General features: G+C 43.2%; 1 protein-coding gene across 4 annotated transcripts in view; it reads left to right on the top strand.

Annotated features, from left to right (window-relative positions):
- The window catches only part of LOC111856503 (AT-rich interactive domain-containing protein 3A-like), a 44,422-nt gene that overhangs the window by 16,857 nt on the left and 6,377 nt on the right, over positions 1 to 21,188 (top strand). For all 4 annotated transcript variants that reach the window (XM_023836504.2, XM_023836503.2, XM_023836502.2 and 1 more), the window contains 2 exons: positions 12,391 to 12,463; positions 20,732 to 20,915. In XM_023836504.2, coding sequence (XP_023692272.1) covers positions 12,391 to 12,463; positions 20,732 to 20,915 — 257 coding nt within the window. The remainder of the gene's footprint in view (positions 1 to 12,390; positions 12,464 to 20,731; positions 20,916 to 21,188) is intronic.

Here is a 21,188-nt window from a genome sequence, read left to right as displayed (position 1 = left end):
ATGAGGGTTTGCCCCGTGAAGGGGAGGGCTTTTATGACGGTTCATTAATTTTTAGACTCGGGTTTTTTTTTTTTGTTCTCATTTGACGTGCGTTTGCAACGTTCCGTGAAAACACTCCCGGCAACAGTCACCATGGATCTGCCGATGCCGGGCCAGCAAGACAACAAAGTGCACCCAGTCAGGGAGCCAATGCCCTCTAATTCATCCGCCTTCATTAATATCCTGCATCGGTGACACAAAACAAATAAACCCCAAATATTTATTTGCCCTCTTTCTTTGCATGCCTTTTTCAGTGATGGATGGCATTCTTGGCCTTTATTTACCTATGACCAGTTATGAGGCTTTGTGTGGAATTAACGCAAGCATAACACAAACCTTGACTTTTTACGGGGCCTAACTGGGACTTTGATGCAGTGGTTTCTTGAACAAAACCAGTTAAGTAAGATTAAGTAACAGAAGCTGTATAGTACCATGGGTAAGTATATATACTATAGTACAATGCGTAAGTTTAACCGGTATGATCAGCATAGTGTTTTTTTTGAGAGGCGATATTAAATTGAGGAATAAAGCCAAATGAAAACGTGGTATGTCCACTAAATCAGTTTACCTTTTAAAATGAACAGGTAATCGTGGTGATGATGATGATGATGATGATGATGATGAGGTTGGAGGCGGTACGTACAGGACTCACACTGCCCAGTTAAGTTGAAAATGACAACTCACTGCTATTTTCCGATCGCTTTCACGTTTGATCAGCTGATGAATATTACGCAGCGCTTTCCATGCGATTACCTCTGGCGTCTTACACAATTACCGGTCGTGATAACACTCACTCTGCACTAGGAGATTAAAGCTGTTTTAAGGGGGGAAAAAACCCATAACATATTCTCCGATACTTAAGTCCGTAGATACCACCCATATATCGTTTATGAAGTCGCCGTTTCCCGTAGCGGTAGTGCGATGCCCCCGCCCTGACAGAACGATCCCGCCTGGTTTTCATCTCCTACCCCGCTGCAGAAAGCATTATCTCATCCGCTTTTCTTCGGACTGTCAAAGTTTGTGTGGGAAAGGAATATGGTATCGAAGTGCGTTATCGAAACTTTAAATAAATTATATGTATACTTTTAAAATAAATTACATGTATACCTTTTTAACGTGCAGAAATTATGTTTTAGTGGATATATCCTGGCCGAGAGCATGCGATCCGGCGCATTGTGGATACTTTTATCATCACTATTATTATAATAACCTTTGTCTGTTTTGTTAGCCTACTGTTGTTATGAGATTTTCTTAATTATACTCGCAGTAAATGCCTCACTTTAGAATTAAATACTGCCTGCAGGACCTTGGTTATCTTGAATCTTATCTTAGGTTGGTCAGTCAAGAATTCAAGGAAGCGTTTGTAATCCCTTATTATTATAAGCACCGGGACTAACTATGCCACACGTAGACTTTGAGTGGATTTAGTTAAGAAGGGAGGAGCCGAAGGTGTAATCAAGCACTCCTCAGAATATTCTAGAAGTCTGTCTTATTTGCAGGCACTGGCCACCACCTCTCTGTGAAACAGGCGGTAGCTTTCTGACAGGCTGGCGTGTAATTAAGATGCTCCATGCTTCAGAAGAAAGCCACCTGGTTTGCCCCTTCTGATCTGTCATTATGTGGCTGGTGTAGATCAGTCTGACTGGAAGACGTCAGACCAAGATGATAACCATGCAGGAATCGTACAGCTTACCCATCTTAGCTGCTACCATCAGAGGAGGATATCACAGCCGTGGGACATATATGTGCACTCCGGGTGAAAACGCTGGACATCGATCTCCAGATATGAGTGAAAATTGCTTCTGATCATATGTGCTTCTGTGTTGTTTTAATTCTACAACCTAATACCCACATCCCATGGTTATTCTGTGAAGGTTCCTTTTCAGCCATTTGTAGAGGATCGTGATCTTTCTGTTACTTTGATTCCACTAAAATTACTTGTTGAATGAAATGCTGCATGATTTTTAAACATTGCTGTTAAAGGATGCTTCTGAAAAATATTTATGAAGTTTATCTTGCCACAATTACCCATTTAACACTAATGTCAATGCTCATGACTGTAATATATTTACTACTAAAGGGTAAAAATTTATGGGGAATAAAAAAAGGTACAATTACAAGGGCACAGCCCCAATGACAAACAAAGGCACAATTTTTTATCTTTTTTTCTGAGAGTGTATCTGAAATTGTTATGAAAATCTATGACAACATTTATATTTGACCTAATTATGAATAGCTCATTATTATCCAAGCAAAATAATATATTTTATACAGATTTAAATATATATAATAACTTATACAGATTTAAAGATTATTTGCACCTTAAGGCTATTTAAATTAAATCGTATTTTCTATTAAAGTACATTATCTTTCCTGTTCTGAACACCACTGGTGGAGCTGCAGAAATTTGTCTCCTCCCTGGGACTGTAGATTTTTGATATCATTGTTTTTGCAACAACATGCTTGAAGGTGAGTAGGAAGGTTACACACATTGTGTCTCTTTTTTGATCTAGTCTTCAAATTCCTCGGTAAAATACCTTTTGCAGAATTTCACGACTGATCACATCCTATCAAGTCCCGTTTGCTTTCTTTTTCATTTTACCTGTTAGTTTAAAAGCAAAATATTGTTGTTTTCGTGAAATAAAACATTAACTCCTCAGAATATTCCAGAATATTCTAGAAGTCTGTCTTATTTCCAGACATTAGCCACCACGTGAAAGAAGTGGTGGCTTTCTGAATTTTTACCTGAAATAAAACCGGGAGCTTTAGAGCTGTGGGTGCTCCACACATTAATTTCACAGTCCTCTGCAATACAGGAATGCTGATTTAAGCCCCTCTGCGACGGGTTGGTGCCCCATCCCGGGTTGTTCCCTGCCTTGTGCTCATGGCCGCCGGGATAAGCTCTGGATCCCCCTGCGATGCTGAAGAGGAAGTGGTGGCAGAAAATGGATAGATGGGTGATTTAAGCCCCTTGTAGAATTTTTCCAACAAAAAAGGTTTTTTTAATCATGTAGGGTCAGGTTAATGTTTGAGTTGAATTCTGTGTATTGTTGGGTAGATCTTAGAGGTCACTCTGTACCTGGCACTCAGCACAGCAGGGGAAGTTCAAGTTTAATTGGCTGTGTTTGTTAAGCCTTCATTTTGAATACTTTGACACTTTGTTACATTAATCTGCATTCCTGACCAGAACAGTTAAGCATTAGGTGCGGTGTGGCCTCTCAGATCCCAAAGCAGGGAAGCCATTCTTAATCAGAGTGACTATTTCCATTTCCGTTTTTAAAAAAATGCTTTGTGGAATATAAAATGTGATAAAGACATTGTACGGAATATAACATTCCTAGGTTGTTTTCTGTAAGCAGTTTTTAGCTGTTAGTAAGGGTTATGCAAAATCTGAATTTATATTAAAGGTTCTGAAGCCGAGTCTGGTAGTGTAGTGGTTTGCACCATTTCTTTGCACCTCTAGGACTTGGGTTCAAGTCTCTGCAATGCACCTCCTGTGAGCTTTCCTCTGGTTCTTCCCCGCCACACTCCCAAAACATGCTGGTGATTTGGAGTTGCCAGATTGTCCGTTGGTGTGGGTGTTCTGTGATGGGTTAATGCTGTGTCCTGGATTGTTTCCTGCTTTGTGCCCTAAGCTTGGATGGTTTACAAGACAAACATGGCAACTAATTTGAGTGTGTCAGGTAGTAGTCTTTGTGGAGTGACGTGAAGACTTTGCTATTAGTGCAAAATGTTTTAAATCTATATGAATCACTTAATGAACTCAATGTTAAAGAAACTTTAAATTCTGTCATTGTGGCCCTTGCTCATGCGCATCATGCAGAACATATTAGCCTTAATGGCTCTGAAAGGTGGGTGTCATAATCTTTTGGGGTGTTTTGTTTTTGTTCGCGACACGAGCACAGTTGCACAGTATGCCTGCAGCCGTCTTGTGCCTTCCGTTCCTGGATGAGGGTGATTTGAGTAAAATCCTCCTGTGCCTGGCCGCTAGACGCCTGGCGACCTGGGGGCAATCCTACTGTGCCTGGCTTCTGGACGCCTGGCGACCTGGGGGCAATCCTCCTGTGCCTGGCCGCTGGACGCCTGGCAACCTCTGGGCAATATTCCAGTGCCTGGCCACTGGACGCCTGGCGACCTGGGGGTAATCCTCCTGTGCCTGGCTGCTGGATGCCTGGCAACCTGGGAGCAATCATCCTGTGCCTGGCCGCTGGACGCCTGGCGACCTCTGGGCAATTCTCCTGTGCCTGGTCGCTGGACGCCTGGCAACTTGGGGGCAATCCTCCTGTGCCTGGCCACTGGATGCCTGGCGACCTGGGGGCAATCCTCATGTGCCTGGACGCCTGGCGACCTGGGGGCAATCCTCATGTGTCTGGACCCCTGGTGACCTAGGGGCAATCCTCCTGTGCCTGGCCTCTGGATGCCTGGCAACCTGGGGGCAATCCTCCTGTGCCTGGCCTCTGGATGCCTGGCGACCTGGGGGCAATCCTCCTGTGCCTGGCCGCTGGACGCCTGGCGACTTGTGGGCAATCCTCCTGTGCCTGGCCTCTGGACGCCTGGTGACCTGGGGGCAATCCTCCTGTGCCTGGCCGCTGGACGCCTGGCGACCTGTGGGCAATCCTCCTGTGCCTGGCCGCTGGACGCCTGGCGACCTGTGGGCAATCCTCCTGTGCCTGGCCTCTGGACGCCTGGCGACCTGGGGGCAATCCTCCTGTGCCTGGCCGCTGGACACCTGGTGACCTGGGGACAATCCTCCTGTGCCTGGCCGCTGGACGCCTGGTGACCTGGGAGCAATCATCCTGTGCCTGGCCGCTGGACGCCTGGCGACCTCTGGGCAATCTTCCTGTGCCTGGCCACTGGATGCCTGGCGACCTGGGGGCAATCCTCCTGTGCCTGGCCACTGGACGCCTGGCGACCTGGGGGCAATCCTTATGTGCCTGGACGCCTGGTGACCTAAGGGCAATCCTCCTGTGCCTGGCCTCTGGATGCCTGGCAACCTGGGGGCAATCCTCCTGTGCCTGGCCGCTGGACGCCTGGCGACCTGGGGGCAATCATCCTGTGCCTGGCCACTGGATGCCTGGCGACCTGGGGGCAATCCTCCTGTGCCTGGCCGCTGGACGCCTGGCGACCTGTGGGCAATCCTCCTGTGCCTGGCCGCTGGACGCCTGGCGACCTGTGGGCAATCCTCCTGTGCCTGGCCTCTGGACGCCTGGCGACCTGGGGGCAATCCTCCTGTGCCTGGCCGCTGGACACCTGGTGACCTGGGGACAATCCTCCTGTGCCTGGCCGCTGGACGCCTGGTGACCTGGGAGCAATCATCCTGTGCCTGGCCGCTGGACGCCTGGCGACCTCTGGGCAATCTTCCTGTGCCTGGCCACTGGATGCCTGGCGACCTGGGGGCAATCCTCCTGTGCCTGGCCACTGGACGCCTGGCGACCTGGGGGCAATCCTTATGTGCCTGGACGCCTGGTGACCTAGGGGCAATCCTCCTGTGCCTGGCCTCTGGATGCCTGGCAACCTGGGGGCAATCCTCCTGTGCCTGGCCGCTGGACGCCTGGCGACCTGGGGGCAATCATCCTGTGCCTGGCCACTGGATGCCTGGCGACCTGGGGGCAATCCTCCTGTGCCTGGCCGCTGGACGCCTGGCGACCTGGGGGCAATCCTCCTGTGCCTAGATATTGTATGCCATTGAGTAGGGGAATTGAAACTGCAGCATTTGCAAAGGGCGCACACCGCCACCAGAGAGAAGGGGAAAAAAACTCAAATGGCAACACCTGTTTGTAGCTTTGCAGGCCCGCAGAATGACCATGCGTTTAATGGCCGTGCCGGCATTCCCGATTTCACCAGGGGGCAATTAGAGACTGAGCCCTTGGGGTTTTCACAGGATCAGCAGTGCACCATTACAAAAGGGCAGAGGCAATTAAAAGACTCATGCGGGTGAGTTATGCTGACCAGGGCAGAGCTGGTGTACCCGGTCTATAGGTTGTCTTTTTTTCAATGTTTAAGTAACAAAAAATATGCAGCTCAAGTGCTGTTATGAAACAGAGCAATCAATGAATGCATTCGTGCAACATCTGGCATAACTGCTAAAATAAGATGGAGGGCACTCCTGATACGCGTATTATATGGCGGTGACTCATGTCAGTGGTCCGTTCTGCTGAGATGTTGTGGTTTTTTTTCTTGTGCTATTTCATTCACTCTTTTTGTGAGCTGATATTTGGGAGAGATGTTTAACATTTCCTGAAATTACGAATCCTAAGTATAATAATTAAAAACAACTTTTAACAATGATCTAAAAGAGGTGAAGACCAAAAAAAAAAAAAAAATCCAAGCATATTTTTTTATTTGTTCATTATATATCTTCTTTCATCATCCCATTCAATTAAACCTACATCAGAGGAGATATATTAAAAAAATAATAAGAAAAAAAAAGTTAAAATAAGACAATCACTGTAGCAAATATCTGTGTTCTTCTCTCAAAATTTAGGAAGTGTAGGGTCAACCCTACCGCCCACTATTTAAATAATATATTACACTTATATTAAATTGAACTAAATGATGTCTATAAATGTTTGTGAAACAGGTTCATTTCCATGACTCATTCATCTTACATTATGGAATGCAGAGAAGACAATCATTGTCATTGTGATGCATGGTTATGGATTTACATACCCACATATTTATTTTTATCTTCATACAGTGCATTATGTATAATAGTGCCAAGTATTCTGTGTTATATGCATGTCTGTATATATGAATGTATGTGGAGCTATGGGCTGGATGGTATTATACTTACAAAAATAAGCTGAACTGGACAAGGTTACTGTAGATGATTCAGATACAATTTAAAACCAGCCTAGAGCGAGTGGCTGTATCAGCAGAGGGGTCCCATCGGGCATTTTTGTAACGATTATTAACTGAATAATATTAGAGCTGAGAGCAGTTTGGGCAGAATGATGAGCAGTGCTGGGAATTTCTTCTTGCAGTCCTAAAAACTAATTGTCTGCTTGCCCATTGTTGGTGATACATGGGCCATCAGAATGCACCAGTGATCTTTCAGGGTATATCCAGGTAGAGATTCAGCATGCAACTAAAATTTGTATGCAGGTTTGTGGTGTGCTGCGCTCTATCTGAAGTTCCTTCGACGGAATCCTGAAACAGCTTAATGTGCATTTAAGTGCTCTGCAGAATCTGCTAATACACCATTTCCGTACAGTACTTCTATGGAAATATCCTAGATGCAAAATACCAGTAAACACATATTAATCAGTTTGGTTTGGTCTGGAATATTTTCCCAAAGTTCTTTGTTGTTTGTGGCTAAGAAAGCAAAAATGAAAAAAAAAACCTTCACTGACGATGATCGATACGCTTATTTAAGCTTTTAAAAGTAACAGCGATGATGACGGCATTGAGAAGAATGCAGGGGAGCCTCTTGCACAAGGGAAGCCTTAAGAGTGACCTTCTGTCGCTGCTACGCACCTAGTGCTGATTGCTTGTAAATTATTTGAGGAAGGTTATTTGGGCTTGGTCACATCTATATAGCTGTAGCTTTAAATTATACATGTTTACTTAATAAAGCATGCAAATAAAAGTTCAGACTGTGCCCCCACCCAAGTCAGACCGCAAGCTTATCAATCAAGATTAGATAGTCTTATTACAGGTAACACCAGACGGCTGGGATGATATGCCGTAAAGCTGGTTTCACAATAGCGTGAGTCATCTGTCCTGCTATGAGTCTGGATGGTAGTTTTTCTCTTAATTATCACTAAACACGAGAACCTCGTGTTTAGCGGCATGGCTACCCACGCTACCGGAGGTGATTTATCGGCCGGGAGTGCAGGTGACTTGGACACTAAGGCTTTGAAGTAGCTGAGATGAAGGTTCCTGTCATTTCGGTCGGACATTTGAAGACATGTAATACTAGGTGGTTCCATTGTATGCAAACAGAACAAAGAAAGTCACACAACAGGAGATCATTCTTTTTTTTGTCTGTCAGCCTACACAGATGTTACTCACACATACCCACACGCACATCAGGTATAAATGTATTTCTTCCGGATTCTCATTGACTCACAATTTCATGTAATTAATTAATTAACTCAAACCCTTGCAACTTGAAAACCAATTGAGAAATATGTTGTTTTTGAGTAAAATTTAGAAATAAGCAGACAAAGTTGGGGGAAAAAAATCATATAGCATATTTTTTCCCTCGTCCTGCTCTCTCGTTTCAACATTAGTCCACACAAGATGTGGCCAGTCTGCGTGTACAAACATAATGTCTGAGGAGAAAAAAACTGTCTACTGTCCTCTATAAAAAGGCTCTGCTGGTTCTTTCTGGTTGGGCAAACAGGTGTCCGCAGATTAGATTTAAAGGTCAACGTGTGTCTATCTGAATCATCACTACTAATGTAACCTCAGGCTCTGTGATATAGCAGGTGTTAATTTCCCTCTACACAGATACTAAGGTTTTTTTTTTCATGAAGTACTCAGATGACATGGCTGCTGTTGACATATCTAATTTAAGCATGTGTCATCTAGCAATGCAGTGTACATTCACACAACAGCGCAGCAAAAATCATCTCAATTTAAATTGCAGCCGTACATCTATAGCTAGTCCCGAGAGAGTATTATTAATCACTGTATGAATTGCTAAAAGGGCGGGATTATGAAAATTACCCAGAGGCACGCGGTTAAGAGTAAAACATTTCTTGCAATTACTTTAACAATTATAGCCTAAAAGCATGATCGCTGACCTGAACCTGTCGATTTCTGTAGACTCTAGAGTGTTTATTTCCCCGAATAACGAGTTTTTACTTGTCCGGTCATTAGGTACATACAAAACCTACATTAATGTTTACATTCCCCCTTGTTCTGCTGTGCAAGAAATGTCTTCGGCGTTTACTGAGAAAGCGGCGTGCTATTTCACTGTTTGCTGAGAATTATGGGATATTAAATGTAGATCTGGAACATTCCAGTGGAGGGAGAAAAAAACAAAGGACTGGCAGACTGTGGACAGTGGTTCAGTCTCTTAATAAGGAATGGAATGCTTACGGCAGCCATATTAAATTCGGGTCTTAATGGATAACCTTGCTCCCCCTTCTAAAGCAGGGTCAGGTTATAATAAGCAAGGGTGAAATTTTGAGGATTGGGACAGCCCCGGATAGGTGACTGCGATCAAGTTCTTGGTTGTTTCTTAACTTTCATAAGCCTTGCTTGAAAAAAAGTTTATTTAAAAAAAAAAAAAAAATCAGATCGCACATGTATCATTTGACTTGTCACTCTGTTGGTATATAGTATGCAGACTTCTGTACTCTGAGGCTATTTTTTGCATTATTTAACCAGATTTTCCCAAGTGTGGCTTGCAGTATATTGTGCGAATGACATCACCAACTAAGGAGGAGAGGATCTTGAGAGGATCTTGTTTAAAACATCTACAGTTGGCTTTAAAAAACGACAAACCGCTGTGGGAACGTGATCGTTTATGGTGATAAATGAAATCTGTAATTTAAGGTCCTCATCAATAACTCAGACCAGGAGGAATTGTTACCCTGGTGACATCCCAGGAGACCCGCTACTCAGGGATTTAACTTTACTGGAAAAAAAAAACCTATGACTGTCAAGCAACCCCTACCTTCTTGTCCATGGTCTCTGTGGAAAATACTTTTGTTCACCTGACTGTAAATGAGCAACCTTCTGTGACCCTGTGCTCAGACAGGGAATAAATAGTGGTGTGGAGTTTGCTTGTTCTCCCTGCATCAGGTTTCTTCCAGATACTCCCGTGGTCCAAAGTCCTGCATCCAGGCTAATCAGCATCTGTATATTGCCCATGCGATGCATGCGCACACCCTGCAATACCGTGGCACCCTGCTCTGTGCCCTGTGATTCCCAGAACCTCTGTAGTAGTTTGAAAATTAAAGAATGGATGGAGGTATTAAGTAAAGAAGTCAGTGAAGGGGTGGATGGATGGATGGTTGAGTAATGAGCAATCTATGATAATATAAACTTCATCCCATGTTCTTTTTAGTAGCGAAGAAGCCAGCCCCCATCCCTCAACCCCCCCCCCCCCTCCAAATTCCAACACACGCTCACCAGTTCCGCTTTACTACTATGGAATTTCCTTATGCATCGCTTTTCCACCTGTGTGTGTGACACGTCTCTCCTAATGTCACATGGGTCTGAGGAGCCAATGGGGGACAACAGAGAAGAAAATGGAAGGAATATAATGGGGGTAGATGGACAGAAGACCTGTCTGAGCTCTCCTGAAGCGAGCCCTGCCCTGGCATTTCCTACAGTACCTCTGCTTTCTCACATCATCTCTTTTTGGCAGTCGGCACACATTCTGAACTGCTTTCCACATCCTAAGGCTTCTATTCTCACAATTACTCATCCACGTTTTTGCTTTCTGTCTGGAGGACCCAGACGTACGTTTTAATCGCCTTTTAACACGTCTCTTAGCGGAAGAGACCACCTTGATAGAATCTGTCGGCAGCCAGACTAAAGACGTTCAGTCCGTCGCAGGTCAAGACATGTCTGTCCGGACAAGTAAACATACGATCATTGCTTAATTACATAAATGTGATGGCAGAACTCCCTCGTATCGGCATTGTAGCGTAACACGCAGCAGGTTGTGTAATGTCAGTAGATTGCGGTGTCCTTTGTTGGGCAGCACAAACAGCCATAACCCATTACCTCCCCGAAAACCGCACTGGAACACCCTTTTGGAATTTTGTGTCCTCTGTTTAGGACAGGAAACGAGAAACATCCCCCACTCTGATATTTACTATAAAACGTAGGGTGTCCCTCACACATCTTGCTTCCCAATGTTTCCCTTCCCCTGAATCTTTGGTTAGTTACAGTAAATTGCTCACTGGGAATTATATCAAACTGACAATTACCGGTGGTGATTCACATGCCAGGAAACTAAAAGAAAACACTAATTTCATCACCTAGGAAAACAAAGTAAACATTATTTTGTGTAAATTCCTAACATGGGAATCAGCTTCATGTTATTGAATTCCCCTGTAATTATGCAGAGGTTTATGAATAATCTGTGTATCACCATTTGAGTGAATGTAAAAAGGTGGATGATTTGTTCAGTAGCGATGCGTTTTTGTAGCTGTGAGCGAGTTTGGAAACACTGGAACCAGCAGTTAAATCAGTTTCATTCTGTCAGTTAGTCCTGATGCCTCTTTTGACAACCCTCCCTGTAATGTTGCAAAATAAACAAAAGTTGTATTTACATGAACACCACAGTGATTACTCATAGGCTGTCCATCACCATCTAACCATTCTTTAACATGCTCTTTATGTGTTGTTTTTTTTCCTCCTCTGTGAATAGGCAGCCATATAATGAATCTTCTCATAAGTCATATTTCATGCATGAACACTCACTATGTCATCCAATGGGCTTGTGAGCTACTTGAAATGTTTGTGTGACATCACTTCCTGGGTAAACCATATTTCATGAGCTTGGACTAGTTTAATGCAGGATATGGTTTTTTTTAACTACTTAATATTGTTTCATATCTGTGCTTTTGAACTTCAAGGGTCAGGGCTCTATAATATGTTAGTCCATCTATTTTTGACCTCTTGCTGAAGATTGTTCTTTTTAACATGTTCGTATGAAAAGGCTTCACACTCCGTGCAGATATAACGCACTTTCCTGAGATTGTTCATTCACAAAGGTGTCATTTCTCGTCTTTGTGTAATGCAAGGGAAACTGTGAGTTCTGTTTCCTGACACGTAGATACTTCATCTGAGAAAAACAGTGGTTGCGGGAAAATTGCAGGCGCCTTAAGGAACTGGTCCTCACCTTAGCAAGTTGGATCTCAAAGCATGTTAAAAACACTGTTCCTTAGTGAGCATAATTTATGTTTGGATGCGTATGAACATTGATTAACGTATACAAATCTGAAGAAGATAGGTGACTATGGAAAGCGTAGCTTAAATTCCTGTTTTATCTGTAAGAAATAGGTCAAACATAATTTCCCCTTAGCGCAGACACTTAAAATGTGGAACTATGTTGAAGTCTCTACCTTGGGTGCACCTTCTCATACAACATTTTTTATTTATGCATATGAGAGTCATATAATCATTATTAATGTTTGTAAGTGCAAAACCATGCCAAAATAATGGCAAGACAAGCATATCAAATGCTCAATATGTTTAACCTTGTTTACCATTTTATTTTGGTTTTAAATTAAGAGAATTGTTAGTTAGAATGTAATTACTACTAACAGAATGTTATGTGTGCTTGATGGTTGTAACAATTGTAAGGTTTGATGTGTCTGTGGTGCTGCGAGGGAGTACAGGTCACACGTGTCACATCATCCTGTGTCTCACACTTTATTTCAGCTGTATGAGCTGGATGATGACGAGAAGCGGAAGGAGTTCCTCGATGACCTCTTCAGCTTCATGCAGAAGCGAGGTGAGCTCCTTTCGTCCCAGGCTGAGGGACCTATACACGTCTCACTGACAAACACCCCACTATTCCAATAACAATAAAAATATCTAACACTATCACAGTCACAGGGTTGCTGTATAACCTTGTCTGTGTTTTTACACACCACAAACTTTTCAGACTTTACTCTGCAGATGATCAGTAGCCATAAGGAACATTAAAAAAATAATACATATATATTTACTGCATATGTGTGTATGTATGTATATATATATATATAAATTTATGAAATTTCATAAATACTTGGAATGACTGTGCTGTGTTGATGTCTGCCCGGGGTTGGTTCCCGTCTGTGTCCATTGTTCCTGGGATAGGCTCCAGTCCCCCGCGACCCGTTAGGATTAAGCAGTTTCAGAAAATGGATGGATGGATGGCCTGAGGTTCTCCTCAGCACGTGTTTGGGACCTAAAGTGGTCTATGTCTAGCTGTCCAACAAAACATCAGTAACATTACCGAGAACAGATTTTATTTTTTACAGGTAATTTGCATGTTTTGCTTCTTTCGGAGCAAATATACAGTTACTACCTCCCTAAGCCTTTTGCACAGAACTCTACATAAAATATGTATGTACTGTACACAGAGCATCGCCACACTTCAGTCTGACAGTAATGAACCAGAATAGGTTTATTTTACTTAAACTCCACCAAAGCTCCCCTGTAAACAGGACCCCGTCCATTATTTCCTGGTCATTCAGATTTCTGGGTAATTGTCTTCTTAACCTGCTTAGCAAACGTATTGTCCAAAGCCACTTGCATATGATTTTAAAACTAATTCGAATATCTGGATGTATTTTGTTCTTGTAGCCTTACATGCATTTGGGTCTGAACGTTTTCTCAAGTTTCAGTTTAAGCAAAGAAAAGTGCTTTTCATAGTTTTGCATCCTTTAAAACTCGCTTTCCTTACATTATTTAAGTGACGCTTCTGGACAGTCTTCTGAAAGTGTGATCCGTCTGAATAAGGTAAAATGGGGAACTGCGCTGATGAAATCCGCTTCTGCTAATGTTACACGTTTGGGTTAGTTTGAGCAGTTTAACGTATTACACTTGCGTTTGATTGTAACTTGTCATGTACCGGGCGCATATAAAGCCCAACATGGAGGTCGGTGACCTTACTGGGATCTCGGCCTTTATGGTCATTAATCATAGGCTGGGAAAGTGGCGATCGTGTGAACTTCTGTGCAGAAGAGTTAAAAAGAGGCTCTGGTTTATGTACTTGCAGAAAGTCCCAGGGCATTTGCGGTTTTGAAAAATCACCTCCATAACACGTTTTAAACGATTTCAACATTTTAAATACAAGAGTAACAATTAATTTAACCTTAATCTTAATGTAAAGCATGGAAATCTTCAACAATGTGTTATTTTATCCGATTTATACAAGATTAGTTGCCTATTACAGTTTAGAATTAATTCCTGAACCTGCTTAATATTATTAAAATGTAATTTTCTTACAAGACATTTTTATGAGATGCATGTTCCTGGTTTCTGAGAAAGACCAGACTTAAAGCCGTTACGGCAGCCCGAGGTAATTAACGTTAGACTAATGACGAGAAGGGCGGCCATGCAGTCAGATCCGCGACGAACTGAGGCTCTGCTTTCATCAGAAAAATGGATCCCCTTCGGTCTCTGACCTTATACAGTATATCACGCCGGACAATGAAAGCCCGCTCGCCCATTGTACAGCGCTAAACACGCCGTCTGATTAATCGCTTCCACGAGTGTAAATTGATCACGATCCGCACCACCTCAGCACTTTCTCCTCAATAAGCAAACTTTTGTTCCCCCATAATCACCTAGGATTTAAACACCGATGATCAGCGAAATGTCCTAAAATACAGGCGAGTCTGTGCGCCGGCTTGCGGACGCGAACCGGATTCGGACATGTTTTTTCGGTTGAATCACACTCTCACTCCAGCCTATCCTCGGATCGTCATGTACTTTAAGAGAAGAAATTCGTAGCATGGCTTTGTAGTACCCGTGACGCGGTCCTACAACAATCCCACTTAGCCGGTACCTTATATAATGATTCCACCAAATGTCACGCCGAAGAACAGGTTTATTATGGATTAGGAATCTCTTATCTGGTGGGGGCGTTGTTTTTGCACCTGTTTTGAAAGGTCAAGTTTTTAAGGTACGTGTGTGTTTGGTTACTAACGGTTAAGATTAGGGCTGGGTAGGGGTTAAGGTCGTCGTTGCTGTAATTATGGTTTTGCCCACAGAAATGAATGAATGTATGAATACAAACGTGTGTGTGTTTTCCTTTACTTACTGACACAGCTTTGTGTAGCACTGCCCCCAAAATTGCCCAACCCCTTTTCTTCCCCCCCCCCCCCCCAGCTAGACTGACTACCACAACACCATACAAGACACTCCACTGAGTCCACATTATTTAAAACCAGCGACAGGTGGAGCAAATCAATAAGGTTAAACCCAGTAACTCGACTCCACCTACCCCCACCAACTCAGAAGTATATTAAATTGACTGTACTCCTGAGAACTAATTTATGCATGCTCTCGCTTTTCCTTGGAGGTTTCCCGACTGAACTCATTCTCAAGCCTTTTCATAGACTGTGTGTTTACATAACGTTAGTTATTCCTGTCAGTTTGTGTGCTTCAGAGGAGAAACCTCTTCATTCCTATTATACATTACGGCTTCTCATTTCCCTCCTGAAACAGCATGATATAACACGCAACGTCAGAACATTATTGATTTTCGGTTTGACGGACATTCTTTGAGTGTACGGGTGATTTAGCTCAGAAAACAAAACATCTCAGTGCTCACCTCGATCATGCATGATTACTGTGACATTAGGGGCTGATTCTCAAACTGCACCTCGCTGACAGCTGGGAGACAGAGAGCAGAATTGGTAGAACTTGTTTTCTCTAATCGGCAATCGCTCATTGTCATGATGATCAACGGCCCAGCAGATAATGTCTGTTGACAAAAGAGTGTAACCCCTTTCATTCCCTATATCTCCCTTGGCAAATCTAGCAGGCTAGGACCTCACTGTAGATATTGAAAGTGCATAAATCCCCTTTAAAGGGCAGTTATTGGGTTCAGAATTTCCCAGACAATAGCACTCAAAGCAGGCTTCAATTTATGAGTCCCATGCTTTGATTGGGTATAATGTATTTTGACATGTAATTGTCTTATAGATCTCTATCGGTGGAAGTTTCCATGATGGCAGTTAAAGGGATGTGACCCTTTAGCTCTCCATTCAGAAATAATCTAGCCGCTATCTTGAAGTTAGCAGACTGGAAAGCTACTATTTTACCCTCAGTGTCTATTCAGGAGGGCAAATCATGATATTCCAGTTTGTTGTCTGTGCTGGGGGATCATTTTGCAGTATTATGACTGTGATAAGAATGAAGACAGATTTAGTAGAGATATTTAAGGGGATCAGGCAGCACTGCGATGTCTCATGGTGCCTTTAATATATCACACCAGTAACACTGTCAACTTGTTGTTAAATTTTTGCCCTCAAGATATCTTTATTGAATAAATACACACATGTTAGATAAAAATCTGGATTTCAGTCAGCTATTTATTGAAATGGTTTGATAAATGTTTATTAATATGTCCAACGCAATGTTCCTAGGTCTTTTTAATGATTATGGTTTGACCATTTACGTGTTTAGGCATGTTGTGAATGTGTTATGAACATGAATATGAATTTGGTAATAGATTTGGCAGTTTAAAATGGAGCTTAGGGGGAAGAAGATTTTCTAGTTTTTATGTATTTATTTATTTTAGCCAAACAGAAAGTATGCAGGCATTATAAGTGGTGATTTTCCTGGGTGGGGTTGGGGGGGGGGGGGGGCAGTAATGTTATCTGCGACCTGTCATCCGTGACTATCTGACACTAATTTGATTTTGAACTCTACGCTTGGCCAATGTACAGCAACAATAATATAATGCATTGCTGGGTCAGTGTAACTATAGGGGAAGCAACCGGCCTTGAACTGGACAAAGGGGGTGCGGATGAAGAAATGGGTTTGATTCTTTCCTTTCCAGTATTCAGCACTAGGGAATATCAATTCTTGGTGATGTATATACTGTTTTTTTTAAGTAATGGATTGTTTTAGGAGCTTCTACTTCAGACATAATGCCACCATTGTCTGCACGGACAATGGGGATTAATCTTCCATTTTAATGGTACTTCCCCATTTACACGTCAGAGAAACAAAATGAAGCGGTAATTACCAGCCCTAATTGATGTGCCCTCCCTCTTCCCACCGCCATGCCCGGGCCCGGCTCAGACGGACCTCATTTCCTCGCTCCGACTCCCTGCGCGGCGCTCCCCGCGTTCAGCGGATATCGATCGCTATTATCCTGAATCCGATGGCCAGGATTGAACACTATCGGCAAAACGTGGGCTAATTATCTTGGGGTCAGCCTGCGTGGTCTTCACACGAGCAGCTGCCGCCTTGCCCATTAAGTCACGCCGTGCCCGGTGAGGCCGTTCTCACTCATACTCCAGGCCTGGAGAATATGAAGGGGAGCTGTTATATCTCAGCCAAAGGCTGCCTCTCTTATTGCCTACATAACTTTCATAACGTTTAGCGGATGCTTTTATCCAAAGTGACTTACATTTTCAAGAAAGCAAAACATTCCCTGGAGTAACTGGAGGTTAGGGGCCTTTCTGAGGGACCTAGTCCTGAGATTTTGGCAGTGACTTTAAGAGTCCTAACCTACTGATCTACACACTGTCCCTGCATAAAACGTCTTCATCGCAGTACTGCCATCTCTCTAGCTGTGTGCGCCTCCTGTGTTATTTTGTGGGATATTACCCTGTCCCCAAGATCAGAACGTCATTGATTCAAATCCTTTTGCTGGCATAGTAATGTCACTATTGGAGCGAGGCCCGTAACCCCAATTGCTTCAGTGACATTGGCTTATCCTGGTCTCTCATCAATGCTTCTATGTCCCTTTGGACACGATAAACACATTCTGTTTTTTGTTTTTTTGAAAGAGCAGGGACAGAGTTTTGGGGGTTAAGGGTCTCTCTCAAGGGCCCCACAGTGGGATTTAAACCAACTACATTCTGATCGCAACCACAGCATCCTAACGCAATGAGCCGCTCACCTCCCCTCATGTTGAGTACGTAGGCCTTCATAGTCATCAGGCAATACATTCTAAACATCTGCAGACCCATGTTAAAAAACAAATGCCACTGATGTTATCGAAGACATTCCTGATTTAATTAGCTCTGGAAATACTCGTTTTCTCTATCTCCCAATATCGACACTAACTAGCTATGTGAGTAGCTAATGGTCGGCCCCTCAGTCAGTGTTACTAAAATAATGCTTATGCCTGAAACACAGGATACAGCCCTACCCAGAAGAAGTGGTTGAAAAGTGGGGAGAAAACATGCTCTGAGAAATTTTATGACAGCCAGTTGCTGTGCCAGTAAGTGTGGAATAAAAGTTTACACAACGTTACGCAACATCAAAATGACATGTAAAGTCCAGCACATTTGCAGGGTGAATTGATGTCATTTTGCATTCCTGAAGAAAACATTCTGATTAGATTGTGCATGAAGCAAACCATACAAACCATTTAATCTTTAACCAAGAATCTAGGATTTATTCTTCGGATTCAAATAAGTACCTGTTGAAATTGTACAAATGTCTTTCAGTCATCCCTTATATTTTGAGCTATGCAATCTTGTCCACTTTTCTTATGTTTGATGGGGGAGGGGGGGTTGCACATGTTTGTTTACAATCAGGGTTCAGTCAGGCACTGTGGCACCATGAGGGACATCTTAGTGCCAGGACTGTACAGATTTTATCTAAATTGCAGTTATTAGTAGTAATCATGGTAATAATATGGCTTACTTATTAACTAGAACTTTTATCCAAAGTAGATAAAAAAAATAAACATTACATCCATTTAGTTTGTTTCCATTCCCACAATATTTTATATCAATGTCAAGCCAGGTAGTTAATTTACTGTTATCACTCATACAAAAATACACAAAACAGCAGATAGCTGGGGACTGGTTTGTGTCTGAAGAACATAATCATTTGCATTTATGTGCAATGCGTAGTGCAACTAAGGATAAACTTACATAAAGTTCAGGCCCAGAGTTTACAGACCATTAGGTCTTAAATATCAAGATGAATGAGACTCCTGGAATGGACACTAACTCTGTGCCAAAATTCTCATGAGTGTGTTTTGCTGCCGGACTGGTTCACTGTGTTGTCACTCACAACGTTTCAGAAAGGCAAAAATGCTGCAAGCCTGGAGGCACTCACAGGAAGCACAGGGGGCACGAGGCAGGGGACACCCTGGACGGGATGCCAGTCCATCACAGGGCGAGAGGGAGGGGGACACCCTGGACGGGATGCCAGTCCATCACAGGGCGAGAGGGAGGGGGACACCCTGGACGGGATGCCAGTCCATCACAGGGCGAGAGGGAGGGGGACACCCTGGACAGGATGCCAGTCCATCACAGGGCGAGAGGCAGGGGACACCCTGGACGGGATGCCAGTCCATTATAGGCCACGCACACAATCACATTTTACCAACAATTTAGAGATTTCAATCTACCAAAAGCATGGATGGAAACTGAGGTACACAGTAGTGTTGGAAAAGTCAATGTAAAACAGCATTAAAATTGTAATAATATAACAGCTTTACCATTCAAATAATTTTGAGTATTAATTACACGGTTGTACCACAGACCCAGCCCATCATAGCACAGTAGCCAATGTGTGTGACTGACCGTGAACGGTGAAACCTGCAGCGTTAGCCTGCTATTAAGTGAAGAAAACCACGAGGAGACAATAATATATAACAACACATTTTATTTATTTAGCTGCCAACAGGACAGAAACACCAGCAGCAACAACAAAAAGTCATCTAAATTGTGGTGTGAAATTAAAGTATTGAAGGACTGACACTAGACAGCTGACATAGGCTTACGTATGTAAAATAGCTTAAAGCTTAATCAAACAACATGCAATCAAAAGCTGCCTTTAGTTTAAGCTATGTGTAACTAAAGTAAATGTTTCATTCTGTCATACTGCCCATACATTATACTGCGGTACAGACGCTCCTCTACTTACAAACTTTCAACTTATGAACTTGCAAACATATGAACGAAAAGGACTATAAGTTCAAATTGTGTTCGTTGGGCTCCTGTTTCCTGTCCGCAACATCTTTTTTTTTTTTCTGCATGCCAATCCCGCCTAGTATGACTTCTGGCCGCTACTCCCGCCGCGCAGCAGCGTAGCGTGCGTACTCCCAGCATCCTAGTTCTTTGTACTTGCGTATACCCTTAAAATGATGTTGAATAACGACTTACGAACATTTCAAGTTATGAAGGGCTGTTTGGAACATATCTCGTAAGTAGAGGAGCGTCTGTATATGGAATTTTAACAATACTTTCTAAAGTGAAGCTATTCTGGTAGCCTATTGTGAAATCTTGGCAATAAAATTCACAGAGTGGGGGGTGGGGGTCCCCATGATAAAAAATGCTAAGGAAATCCAAACAGTTTCCAGAATGCGCCTTTCAGGTTTTTCGGAATTACTGTAATTCTCCTGATTATTTCACTCTTTTCCTTAACAGCTAGTTTCAGCCATTTAGGTTAGCTCAATTTATTTACATAAGTCTGCCCCTAGTGGCAGATCTTATTCGATGATACTACAAGGGCCATTAAGCAAAACAAAAATGAAGAAGTGTTAGATGCCTAATAGTAGCTTACGTAATTTTTTTAAAATTGGAACGTTGATTTTTGCCATTGAGTATATAAATATATAAATTCAAATATTATTCAAATAACGAAGTTCAACCACCCAAGCCTAGTACACAGAGGAACCACAGGAAAACAACCATACAGAGCAAGGAGCAGGAATCACAGATCCCGAAAGGTGCGAGCCCTTAATGCTGTCCCTGATCCTCTAAAACAAGCCTGTCATTTTCCACATCCATAAAAAAACAGCTCTTCTCAGTCAATCACATTTGTCTGGAGATGCAGATTTGAATCTGCTCACACTATTGACCTTATGTACAGTGACATCCATCATAAACATGTGCCTCATAATTTATCTGGAGGAAAAAAAACACATCATGAGTTTTATTTTTCACAAAACCAATGTCTCCTGTTAACGGGGGCCACGGCACTGGTTCACGTCTTACTTAGCATGGAGTAATTGGCTTTATTAGCAGCTGAGAGAGCCGCTGACGTTCCCGGGTGGTCGATGCCATCGATCGGGGATGTTATGTCTCCGCAGGGACCCCGGTGAATCGGATTCCTATCATGGCCAAGCAGGTGCTGGACCTCTACACCCTGTACAAGCTCGTCACGGAAAAAGGGGGCCTGGTGGAGGTCATCAATAAGAAGATATGGCGAGAGATAACCAAAGGCCTGAACCTTCCCACTTCCATCACCAGTGCCGCTTTCACTCTGCGCACGCAGTGAGCATGGGGCCGGCCTGGGGGGGGGGGGGGTACCAAATCCTGTAATTAATATACAAATAATTATCAGTATTTGTAACTAAACCCAGACTTCCTGTACATATACGCCTTACTGCTTTCTCTCTCTATATTTCTGATGAGGTGGGTGTTTATAATGCAGATAATGTTACCCATCGTCCCGGCTTGAGCGCTGTAATGGATACTGGCGTGCAAAGTGTTGACATCAGTTAAAAACTCGGCTGGCTGGCTGAAGTCACCTCTTAAGGGCATCTG

This window comes from Paramormyrops kingsleyae, chromosome 2 (genome assembly GCF_048594095.1).
Source record: "Paramormyrops kingsleyae isolate MSU_618 chromosome 2, PKINGS_0.4, whole genome shotgun sequence".
NCBI classification, from domain to species: Eukaryota; Metazoa; Chordata; class Actinopteri; order Osteoglossiformes; family Mormyridae; genus Paramormyrops; species Paramormyrops kingsleyae.
Note: the sequence above shows the minus strand (reverse complement) of the source record. Positions and strands in the feature narration are given on the sequence as shown.